The 12,027-nt window shown below is 40.8% G+C and overlaps 1 protein-coding gene and 1 long non-coding RNA gene across 4 annotated transcripts in view; one reads left to right on the top strand and one right to left on the bottom strand.

The window, feature by feature from the left end:
* The window catches only part of TRAPPC12 (trafficking protein particle complex subunit 12), a 168,833-nt gene that overhangs the window by 122,066 nt on the left and 34,740 nt on the right, over nucleotides 1-12,027 (top strand). For all 3 annotated transcript variants that reach the window (XM_072634316.1, XM_072634315.1, XM_072634317.1), the window contains exons 7-8: nucleotides 8,054-8,126; nucleotides 11,781-11,854. In XM_072634316.1, the coding sequence (XP_072490417.1) occupies nucleotides 8,054-8,126; nucleotides 11,781-11,854 (147 nt within the window). The remainder of the gene's footprint in view (nucleotides 1-8,053; nucleotides 8,127-11,780; nucleotides 11,855-12,027) is intronic.
* Nucleotides 11,815-12,027, bottom strand: part of LOC140520404 (uncharacterized) — a 101,802-nt gene continuing 101,589 nt past the window's right edge. Inside the window, exon 5 of the long non-coding RNA XR_011972490.1 lies at nucleotides 11,815-11,892. This is a non-coding gene — a long non-coding RNA (uncharacterized lncRNA). The remainder of the gene's footprint in view (nucleotides 11,893-12,027) is intronic.

The following is a 12,027-nucleotide window of genomic DNA, read 5'->3' as shown; positions in this document are numbered from 1 at the left end:
CTTCAGTGAGCTTTTGAATTCCCTTTTCCATTTGGCTGATTCTGCTTTTGAAAGCATTCTTCTCTTCATTGGCTTTTTGAACCTCTTTTGCCAATTGAGTTAGCCTATTTTTCAAGGTGTTATTTTCTTCAGCATTTTTTTGGGTCTCCTTTAGCAGGGTGCTGACCTGCTGTTCATGCTTCGCTTGCATGTCTCTCATTGCTTTTCCCAGCTTTTCCTCCACCTCTGACTTGATTTTCAAAATCCTTTTTGAGCTCTTCCATGGCCTGAGCCCATTGAGTGGGCTGGGATACAGAAGCCTTGACTTCTGTGTCTTTCCCTGATGGTAAGCATTGTTCTTCCTCATCAGAAAGGAAGGGAGGAAATGCCTGTTCACCAAGAAAGTATCCTTCTATGTCTTATTTCTTTTCCCTTTTCTGGGCATTTTCCCAGCCAGTGACTTGACTTCTGAATATTCTCTTCACACCCACTTCGCCTCCTGATCCTCCCAGCCAGCGCTTGGGGCCTGAGATTCAAATACTGCTTCCCAGCCTCAGGGCTTTGGGCGGGGGCAGGGCTGCTAGTCAGTGTGAGATCAAGTTCAGGTGCTCAGGTCTGGGCAGGGCTGCCTCTCAGGTTCACTTCCCTCAGGGGGTTTATGCAGAGACCTTCAACAATGGATCCAGGCTCCTGCCTGCTTGGGGAACCCTGGTCTGCTCCCACCTCCACTGTTACCTCCTGAGGGGGCCTGAGTTATGGGGGTACCCCACTCCCCTCTCAACCCGCCAAAGACACCCTCTCACTAACCCCCATTACCTGTGGGTGGAGGGACTCGCGTGGCCGCTGGAGATTCTGTCCCTGAAGCCCGCTCGGATCTGCTCCTCTCAGTGCCCCACAGCAGGGCTGGGCTCAACTCCGAGTCCGCAGCGCTACGGACCTTTTGTGAGAGGTTTGCAGGGCTCTCTGAAACAGAAATCTCCTCCGCTCCACTGTTCTGTGGCTTCTGCTGCTCCAGAATTCGCCGGGGGTTCTTTTTTACAGATATTCTGTGGGTTGTGGGTTCGGAGCTATGTGTATGTGCATCTTTCTACTCTGCCATCTTGGCTCCGCCCCCCTTGTGTTTATTTTCCTGTATAGATATTGCATTCTACTCCCCATCTATACCCTCTTTCCCTAACCCAGTAGGATATCAGCTCCTGGAGGGTTCATGGGCTATTTTATTTTTGTCTTTGTGTGCCCAGTGTGGGCACAGCACTTTGAATATCTCAGCCTCTTAAGGGATAGTTTAATTGATGTGAATTCTTTCTTAAATTTGTCTCTAGAAGCAGTCATGGTGCAATCTTTTGCTTCTGTTAGTTCACTTAGTTGCTTACTTCAAAACTAGACTGTGATTATTTAAGTGTTATTATTAAGCACAAAAGACTTTAAGAAATATGCTTCCCTTTAGGACCAGAGAATTCCTTTTTTTTTTTTTTTTTTAGTTAAATGATTTTATTTGTTTTCAGTGTTCTACAGTCACTTCCATATATCTTAGATTTTTTCCCCTCCCTCTCCCTCCTTCCCCACTTCCTCCCTGAGACAGCATACATATTATATTATATAGATTTTACATACATTCCTGTTAAATACATTTTCGCCTTAGTCATGTTGCATAGAAGAATTAAAATGAATGAGAGAAATAATAAAACAAAACAAAACATAATACAAAAGAAAATGGTCTGCTTCATTCTGCAATTAAATTCCATAGTACTTTCTCGGGCTGTGAAGGGCATTTTGCCTCAAGAGTCCATCAGGAATTTTTTAAGTCCTTGCATTACATACATGATGTGTGTTCATCCTTCGTTGCTGAAGAAGACCATGCCATCAGAGAAATGATGACGTGACTTGCACTTGACTTTGTTTTGAGTGAGGGAGGGCTGTACAGGTCACCAGCCTCACTTCTCCTCCAGAGCCATCTGAATCCAGTGACCAGATATTCATCAGGATGACTGGAGATGACCCAGGATGAGGCAGTTGGGGTTAAGTGACTTGCCCAAGGTCACACAGCTAGTGAGTGGCAAGTGTCTGAGGTGAGATTTGAACTCAGGCCCTCCAGACTCCTGTACTAGTGCTCTATCCACTGCATAATCTAGCTGTCCCTCCTTGCATTGCAATGAAGTACTCAGTCTACCAGAAAAATTCCTCATATACTGTGGTTGTTGCTGTGTACAAAGTTCTCCTGGTTCTGCTCCTTTGTCTTAGCATCAGTTCATATACGTCTTTCCAAGCCTCTCTGAAGTCTTCTTGTTCATCATTTCTTATAGCCCAATAGTATTTCATTACCTTTATATACCACAGTTTATTCAGCCATTCCCCAGTTGATGGGCATTCCCTTGATTTCCAGTTTTTGACCACTACAAAGAGAGATGCTATAAATATTTTTGTACATGTGGGACCTTTGCCCATTTTTGTGATCTCTTGGGAGTACTGTACTAGAAGCAATATTGCTGGGTCAAATGGTATGCACATTTTTGTAGCCCTTTGGGCATAATTCCAAATTACTCTCCAGATTGGTTGGATCAGCTCACAGCTCCACCAACAATGAATTAGTGTTCCAACTCTCCCACATCTTCTCCAACATTTATCATCTTCCTTTTTTGTCATGTTAGCCAATCTGATAGGTGTGTTGTGGTACCCCAGAGTTGTTTTAATTTGCATTTCTCTAATCAATAGTGATTTAGAGCATTTTTTCATATGACTATGGATAACTTTAATTTCTTCCTCTGAAAATTGCCTGTTCCAGAAAATTCTTTTTCAACCTTTATACTCATCCTTAACCCAAGGATTTTCTTAGGTTTTTTAATTTGCATATAGGTTCCTCACTAGATACTTAAACAATTAAACTTTACTTGTGCCTGAAAACATTGAGTTCGTCTGCATCTTCAGTGAAGTACTTTACCTCCAGCCTGAAGCATGATGGGTCTGAGTCTGTAGTCACTGATAAGATGTGCAACATGAAGACGGGTGTGTAGCCAAGGTTGGGATCTGAATTCATATGCTTTCTATAAATTTGAGTAAGGAAAGTTTACCCAAGAGAGAAATCCTGTCCTAAAAAGACATAGTTTATAGGTGTGGCTCAGAAAAATGATACAGACTGCGGAGGCATAATTAACTCCCATACTTCTTAACTGCTGGGAAAGAAAAGCTTACACTTTCTTCTCTCTTCTAATATCTAGGATAAAAAAGGCAGGACTGTGAGAGGCTCCTAACCATAAGTCTTAGAGAGCTCTGGCTTTTTCTTTCTTCTCCAGCTATATTTCTGGTCTTGCTATTATTCAAAAAGTAATAGCTTCTACTACATGCCCCAACCCTCAGGGGCTCATGTATCATTCCTCCTTCTTACCCAACTACTAGGGAAAAAAAAGCTTTGCTTTGTCTTCACTTCCTGCCAGCCCAGAAAGTCTTGGTTTCATCCCTCGCTATTCAAATTAAGACAGAGACCATGCCACACCATAACTGTTCACATTTGCATAGTGCTGTTTCTTGTTACAAAGCCCTTTCCTTCACCACAACACTTTTGGGATTGATAGTGGAAAAATATGTATTATCCCCGTATCATAGATGAGGAGTTGAGGATCAAAGAGATTTAAGAGGCTTTTCTATAGTCGAATAGCTCATGTCAGAGCTAGGATTTGAGCCCAGACCACCTGACTGCAAATCTAGTACTCTTTCCGTTGCACCGTATTGCTAGGCCATTCTCGTATTGGGACCTCTTTATTTTTAACTCTTGATGTGATCAGAATTTAATATTACTATAGCTAGTTAAAAGGTCTTTTGATTTCCGATTGCTGTTATGGTTATAGTATGCTGTTTAAAGTGCTATGATAATTGCCAAAAAGAAAGTATATTGGAGATTTCTAACAGGAGGAGTATAGCTTTCTAAGATCTTTTCTGTAGTGCAGTCCAGAAATGTTTTTTTACAGGTAACATTGGTTGCCTCCTTAGGTATTTCTGTTCCATCTTTTTTTTTTTTCCTATCCTCACCCACTCCTGCCCATTCAGTTATATATTTAACACTAAGCCCTTGCTTCCTAGTCAACATCTCCTTTTCTCCTCCAGTTAATTCCTAAAAGATATTTGAAGCAAAAAGGACTGTGCCATGTCTGTTGGGTTGCAAGAGGCCAGGTTTTAACATTCTGTCCCAAGTTTGTTCCTTCCTTGTTGTATGTGGCATAAGCTAAAAGTGTTCCAGAATTATCCATTTTTTTCTAATGAGGAAATACCTCATGTTCACAGGAAGTGAGTTCTGGCTCTATAGATTTAGGAAGTATCTGCCTAAAAGAAGATAGGTGAATCTGTGGAAACAGATGAGATCATTAATATAATGGAGATGGGCAGGGGGGGAAGGAGCAGAACTGGAATAGCACCTTGGAGGAGAGAAGAGGGGTTGAGACACCTACTCTTTTAGGAAATAAGACATGGATGATGAGTGAGCAAAAGAGACTGAAAAGGAATAGGTGGACCGATGAACCAAGATAAATTCATCACAAAAACCTAGGGAATGGGGGATATCAAGGAGGAAGGAGTAGTCACCAGTGCCAAATTTTATACAGGCGTCAAAAAGGGTGAATATTAAGAAAAGTCCGTTGGATTTGATGATCCAAAAGTCATTCAGTCTTGAATAAAGCAATTTGTTGATTAGTAAGGTTGAAAACTGGATTATAAGGAAATGAGAAGACAATTATAGAAGAGGAATTGGAGGCAAGGAGTGATGTGGCTTTTTCAGGAAGTTTGGGTGAGAGGAATATAGGAGAGGGATTTGAGGGAATGGTAGGTTCAAGCTAAGGTTTGTTTGCTTCTTAAGGGTAGGAGAGATGCATGTTTGTAGGTATCAGGAAATGAGCCACAAGATAGGAAGACTTTGAAGATAGAAGGAGAAGGGAAATGATGATGGGGCAGACTGCAGGAGGAGAAAAGATCGATGGGATCAGAGACTGTAGAAGTGGGGCTGACTTTGATAGGCAGAAGAGCCTACCAAAGCCTTCATCAAATCATATTGATGTTATCACATCTTGTATGCTTCTTGTCCATATTCTCTCATAAATTTTCCATAAAGGACTTCTTCTGTGCACAAGGTACTCTAACTTTTATTGATTGTTTATACTACATGACTAGGCAGCCTTCATTTCTGATCACATATGGAATATATCAAAAATCTTAGTGCAGATTTAAGGTATTAAGACTCTGGGGACATTCTGTGTAGTAGATAAAAGGCCTGGGAGTCAGTAAAATGTAGAGTCAGTTCTCACATCTGACACCTCCTGTCTTGTTATGACCCTGGACAACACATTTAATTCTCAATATCCCAGGCAGCTCTTACCAGTTGGCATTGGTGAGGATAAGGGGAGGGGAGGAGAGGGGGTTTCCTCACCAGGAGTTTTATAGTTCAATGAAATCACATCTTTGGATCCAAAAAGCAAATTCCTTTTGCCTTTTCTTGCATGTTGAGAGAAGGCTTCAGCTTACTTAAAGTCACCATGCCCTACTTAGACCCTTAGTTGTTCCTCAGATCACCTGCAGTTTTGATTCATTGGAGTTGATGGTGTTGCAAGATTCGCAACTAGGAGGATGTCAATTTTAAAAGATGTGTTTTTGTGTCAGGGAGCATCTTGAAATTGTTAAAAGCAATGCACAATTTCCCAAATGCAATTCAGTTTGCTCATTTCCTCCCATTCAGTTCTGGGTCCAGCTCATTTTCAAAACTGACAGCTCGTTCCAGTGGGTCTGGTTGAAGCTATTGCAGTTGTACAGTTGGTCCTCATCTCACTTCCTCTTCTAATTTGGTTTTGGTTTTGACCATTGCTCTAACTAGTCAGTGATCTGCCTACAAAAAGCTGATTCTTACGTGTGTTGTTCAGTTGTTTTCAGTCATATCCAACTCTTAGTGACCCCAGTTGAGGTTTTCTTGGCAGAGATACTGGAATGGTTTGCCATTTCCTTCTCCAACTCATTTTACAGATGAAGAACTAAGGGTTGAGTGACTTGCCCAGGGTCATACAGCTAAGCAAGTGTTTGAGGACAGATTTGCACTCAGGAAGATGAGTCTTCCTGACTTCAGATCCAATGTTATTCACTGCACCACCTATCTGCCCAATTCTTATGTAATACCCACATTAGTAACTTTTTTTCTCTATTAAGATACAGTTGGTTTTACTTTTTGTGGTATTGTTCAGTATTTGCTATATCCAGTACCATCTGATTGTCTTCCTAAAGAAAATATTCATGTTACATAAGTTCCTGAGTAATTTTGTAAGCCTTGGCTTTTTCTGTTTCTTAAACCTAGCTTTTTCTCCATCCTTCCTTATGCCCTCCTTGGCATTGACATCACTAAGTATCAAAGTATATTGATTTTAAATAGGCTTGTCAATTTTGTAAAACTTGAGTTCTATTTTGAACATGTTGAATTTTAGATGCCTGTAGAACATCCAGTCCAAGATATCCAGTAGGCAATTGATGATTTATGTCTGTAGCTCAGGAGAGAGAGGAGGGCTAGATATATAAATCTGGGAATTATCTGCATAGAGATGATCATTGAACCCAGGGGAGCTGATGAGATCATCAAGTGAGCATGTGTAAGGACAAAAGAAAAGAGGGCTCAGGATAGAGCCGTAGGGGACACTCATAATTAGTGGGTATATGTGGATGAGGAATCAGAAATGGAGACTGAGAGTCAGATAGGTAGGAGAAGTGCTTAATATAGGAAGTCTGTTGTATGTGTTTAATAAATACTTCTTGAAATGAATTGAATTAGTAGGTTTAGAAGTGAGTGAGAAAGGAAGAAACATTGAAGGTGTAAAGGAGGAATCTTTAGTTTGAAAGAGTAACTTCTATTTAAAGTGACAGTTGGGGAAAATTTACATGCTATATTAAAAAAGACTACAGCACCTCTTCATACTCCCGAAGAATTAGTTTGATATTTCATAAAAGTTAATAATCATTCTCATGTGGAACATACTTGATATTTTGCTTTTTTAAAAATACATCTATCCTCTGTGTATTCTGTCTCTTATTGCTTTATGGGTATCATAAACATGAACTCCACCATCAGTGGGAGTACAAATGGCACTCTTCATTTATAGGCTTTATCTCACTATGATAATAATCAATGATTTCTGTTATGTGTCTTTATATGAAACATTCTTGTATGAATTGGTTTTCATAAAGGCTTTTGATTTGTGATAATCCTTTTCTCTTAGAAGTATGTAAAGTAAATGGAAGAGCCTTGGGAATAACAATGCCCTGTAGACCTTTGGCAGATAGGTGGCTGAATGGATAGAGTGCTGAGCCTGGAATCAGGAAAACCTATGTTCAAATGTGGCCTCAGACATTTACTAGCTCTGTGACCCAGGGCAAGTCACTTAATCTCAGTTTGCCTAAAGTTATTGGAGAAGGAAATGGCAAACCACTCCAATACTTGTGCCAAGAACATCCCATGGACAGTATAGCCTACGGGATCACTAAGAGTTGGACATGTCTAAACTACTGCCCCTGCTGCCATTATCCAGGGGAGCAACTTCTTGGAGTAGGAGTCTTCCACACCCAACCCGACCAATCCCAACCGCTGAAAGAATAGCAGCACCGTCATACCACCAGCCTTGCTTCCCTGTTCAGGGAAATTATTCTTATGGAGTGGGTGACCTGGAAACTCCTATCTGTCTCCATATCACTCACTGCTACCCAAGTTCAAGAAAAGAAAGTTCTCATCCCATACTCCTTGGCAGAAATGGTTCAACATCAGAAATAGCATATAATTTTATTAATGGAAATGGCACCTCTCTATCTTTTCACTAGACCATAAAGCACAGGACCTATGCTTCTTATTTGGAACTAAAACTTTATGTCTTATCTTCTCCTTTTAGAATGTGAGCTCTTTGAGAACAGGAGATGTCTTACTTTTCTATATGTATTCTCAGCACTTAGCATAGTGCTTTGCATATAGTAGTGCTTATTAAGCATACATTCATTTCTAGAAAATTATGCGAGATTCTAGAAACAAGCTCATTTTGTTGTTTTTTTTTTTAAATAATTACTATAGATACTGAGAAATTTGGAACAAGGCTTAGCTGAAGATGGGAGCATGAATAACATTACACAAGAAAATAGACATGGTAAGTATTCCCCTTCTACTATGTCTAGAATGCCTGTTCCATAATTAACAAATTTTCTTTTATCTTAAACCTCTTCCCTTTTCACTCCTTCCGTCTTCTGGTATTTACTGAGACTTAATTTCCTCTTAATAGCACTACTTCTAATGCAAACACGCTTTATCGTAATAGCTACATTTTCTCTCATAACCCCCAACTAAGTGAGGAGTTGGAATTCTCCTTGTGCCTCATTGCCAATTTCATTGACTTAGCAGCCTCTCCTCCTTTGACTTCATGCTACCAAATTTATCATCCATTTCAGGTCCTGATGGCCTTTATCTATCAATTCCTAGGATATTTCCTTCTTTCCTTCCTGAGAGAGTTATCCTTGACTTACACTCTTTCCACCCCAACTTCTGCCCTCACTCTAGAGGACTTCACTATCCATATTGATGTTCCCTCAACACCCTAACTTCCCAGTTCCTCAGTCTATTCAGTTCCTGTCCACTCCATCTCTGCTGCACACATAGATGGTTATGTTTTTATTATTGCTATCACCCACAAGTGTTCCACTTCCAAGTTCACAAATTCTAAAATTCCTTTATCTGATCATGATATGTTATTATTCCATTGTCCCTATGACTTATGACCCCCAACTGTTCTTTGTCCTTACTGTAACTTCCAGTCCCTCCATTTCTCAGTTCTTTCCCAGGTCATCTCATCAGTCCTGCACTTGCTACACTCCTATCCTTTCCTTATCTTGTCCTGTTGGTGAACCTGTTTATCTCTACATTCTCCCCTGCCCTTGAATCTCTTGCCTCTTTATCCTTTCATCAACCATGCTTTACCAAACTCCAACCCTAGATTATTGCCAACATTCTCTTTCTTCATTCCTATTCATGTCCTCTGAATGGAACTAGAGAAAATAACAAAGTCATACTAATTGGTTCCACTACAAATTTATTATCCTCAGCTGGTCCCTCCCTTCATCAGGGCAGTCATTTTACTCTCCCCTAATCAATTTAGTATCCCACTTACCATCTTCTCTTCATTTTGCTCATAGTTCCTTTTCTCCCATCTCTCTCAGCTGAGAACCTGCTGCTGTCTGCTTCAGTGAAAAAACTGAAGCCATTTGCTGAGAGCTCCCTCTTCCCTCCTCTTTATTTCACTTCACTCAGACACATTCCCTCTCTTTCTTCTCCTTCTTTCCTGAATTAGATGAAGAGGTAGACCTGATACTTGCCAAGGCCAACTCCTCTCCAACAGATTACCCTCACTATCATGCTCTCTCACTCTCTCTTTCTGTCCCTGTCTGTCTCATTTTTGTTCTCTCCGTCTACTGGCTTCTTCCCTGCTGCCTACACACATACCCAAGTATATCTCTCATCCTTAAACCTTCACTTGAGCCTGCCATCCTCACTACCTCTTATCCTGTATTTACTGTGCCTTAAGCATAGATCTTAAGGAATTTTAATGTCATTCCCCTATTCCTAAATCTCAGTCCTAATCATGTTACTCTCTATTCAGTTGTTCCCTATTACCTCCAGGATCAAATATAAAATCATTTATTTGGCTTTTAAAGGCCTTAACCTGGCTCCTCCTACCTTTCCAGTCTTTTTACATCTTATTGCCCACCAAGTATTTTGTGATCCAGTGCTACTGACCTCTTTGCTGAATTTATTCGTGACACTACATCTCTCAGTTCTAGGCATCTTCCTTGGCTGTCCCCCATGCCTGGAATTCTTTCCCTTCTCACTTCCACCTAACTCCTGGTTCCCCTGGCTTCCTTAAGTCTTAGCTAAAATCTCATCTTCTGTAAGAAGCCTTTCTTGATCACCCTTAATACTAATACCTTCCCTCTGTTGATTACTTCCAACTTATCCTTTATGTATTTTGTTCTTTGCATGTTGTGTCCCTCTCTAGATGGTGAGCTCTTCAAAGGCTGAGGCAATTTTTGCCTTTCTTTATCCCCAGCACTTAGTACAGTACCTGGCACATATTAGGAGCTTAAAATTGGTGCTTTTTTTTTTAATCAGACTGGCCCCTAAAATTATTTTTCTTGGTATATGCACAATGGTTATAATCTAAGAATGAGTAAGTGAAAAATATGCCAGGGAGAGGAAAATCTTTCTTTTTAATTTTCAATTTCCTTCCACCATTACTCTTACCCTGGATATTCTCAGGGTGTCCAGAAACTTAATATAACTCTTACTAGGCCATTTTTTTAGTCCATTTTTTTATTCAGTAAACAGTAAGGTTCGGTGAGGGGAAGCAGAAAATTTATATTCAGTGATAGTCCCTGCTCTCAGTGAGGATGTAACACATCTTCAGATAACTTTAGGAGAGAAGATAGGGTAGGCTAGCACTTGTTATTTTATCCATGTAGAAGCCTCCCAGTATGGAAACTGGTTCCACCAGTGCAAATTAGGTATTTGTCTACAGTTAGAGTCTTAGATAGTTACCTAAGGCGGTAAGAAAGGAAATAAATTACCCATGGTCACAGAGCCAGCATTTCTTGAAGACAGGACTTGAACTCAGGCCTCCTTGGCTCTGAGGCCAGCTCTCTGCCCACTGCCCTTGCCTCTCAATAGAATTAATAGGCAAACATGCTAATTACATTTACCAGAAATGGGAAATAGAACTAGACCTGAGATTTCATTGGTGTAGGGAACTCCTAGGAGAGGAGACTTACCTCTTCTAATGTAAATCAACATCTCCTCTACAACCTAAGGGCTGGACTTCAGCTGAGTTGTCTAAGGAATGGAGAGGTCATGTGACTTGTACAAGACAACACAGCCAACATTCTCAACACAATGACAGAGATTGGACTGAGTCTTTCTTTCTGGCTTCAAGACCAGCTCTCCATCCACTGTCAGGCAGCTTCCCAATACTACCTTGTAGCTTTTTCCTTTTGACTCTGGAGTGCTTTCATGTCATATGTTTTATTTAATTCTCATAAACAGCCCTATGTGGTAAATAGGGCAAATAGTGTTATTCCCATTTTACAGATGGAAAAAACTAAGGCCCCCAGAAATAAGGGTGAGTTATCTCAGATCCCAGTGGCAGAGCCCAAGGTTGCTGACCCTGAGAGTAAGGCCCTTTTTGTAGTATAGGCTTTTCTACCATCAGGCTTGATCCGAGAATCTAGAGAAGGCAGATAGACAGCCTTGGCCACTGGTTCTCCCGCTGGGAGTCACAGACCTCAGTGACTTCTGCTTGGAAATCAGTGTCACCCAGCCATGTTGTTCACTTTGCTTTTGGAGCTGATTAACCCTTACCCTACTAAAGGGCATGATGATAAGTAGATGGTCCTAATGATTCACATTGGCTAAGGTTACCTTCTTTTTATACTATTTTTAGAAAAAATGTAGCACTTGATTATAGCAGTTAGTCTCTTGTCTGCACTGAAAGCTGAGCAGTTGCCCGGCTGTTTTGCATTGTTGCATCCTTGATTCAGACATTCTGTTCCTAGAACCAGTTGGGGGTTAGTCCCTACACCAGGGGCAGTATTTTCTGGCTAATGGTGGAGCCTGACAGCATAGTAGAAATTCTAGGCTAAAATCCAGTGGTGTTAACAAGGGGATCTTTTAAATCAGAATTCACAGAACCCAATAATTGATGGCTAGAAAGAATCTCTAATTTATTTGTGCACATTCACAAGCTGCTCTTATTTTCCAGCCTCTGTTCAGCTGTGGAGGTCACGTCTGGGCCGGGTGATGTACTCCATGGCAAACTGTCTGCTAATGATGAAGGTACGTGGGCGGCAGTAACTGCAGAGCTGCCGTATATTCTGGAATAGGATGTCATGAAGAAAAATGGAGGAGAATCACTGGTGCATTCTGGATCAGGGAAAGCTACCTGACTAAGCATGAAGGTTTAGCTTAGCAGAGAATTAATTAGACTAAGTAATGGCATATTTAATAGA

Source organism: Notamacropus eugenii, chromosome 1, assembly GCF_028372415.1.
Source record: "Notamacropus eugenii isolate mMacEug1 chromosome 1, mMacEug1.pri_v2, whole genome shotgun sequence".
In the NCBI taxonomy this organism is placed as follows: Eukaryota; Metazoa; Chordata; class Mammalia; order Diprotodontia; family Macropodidae; genus Notamacropus; species Notamacropus eugenii.
Note: the sequence above shows the minus strand (reverse complement) of the source record. Positions and strands in the feature narration are given on the sequence as shown.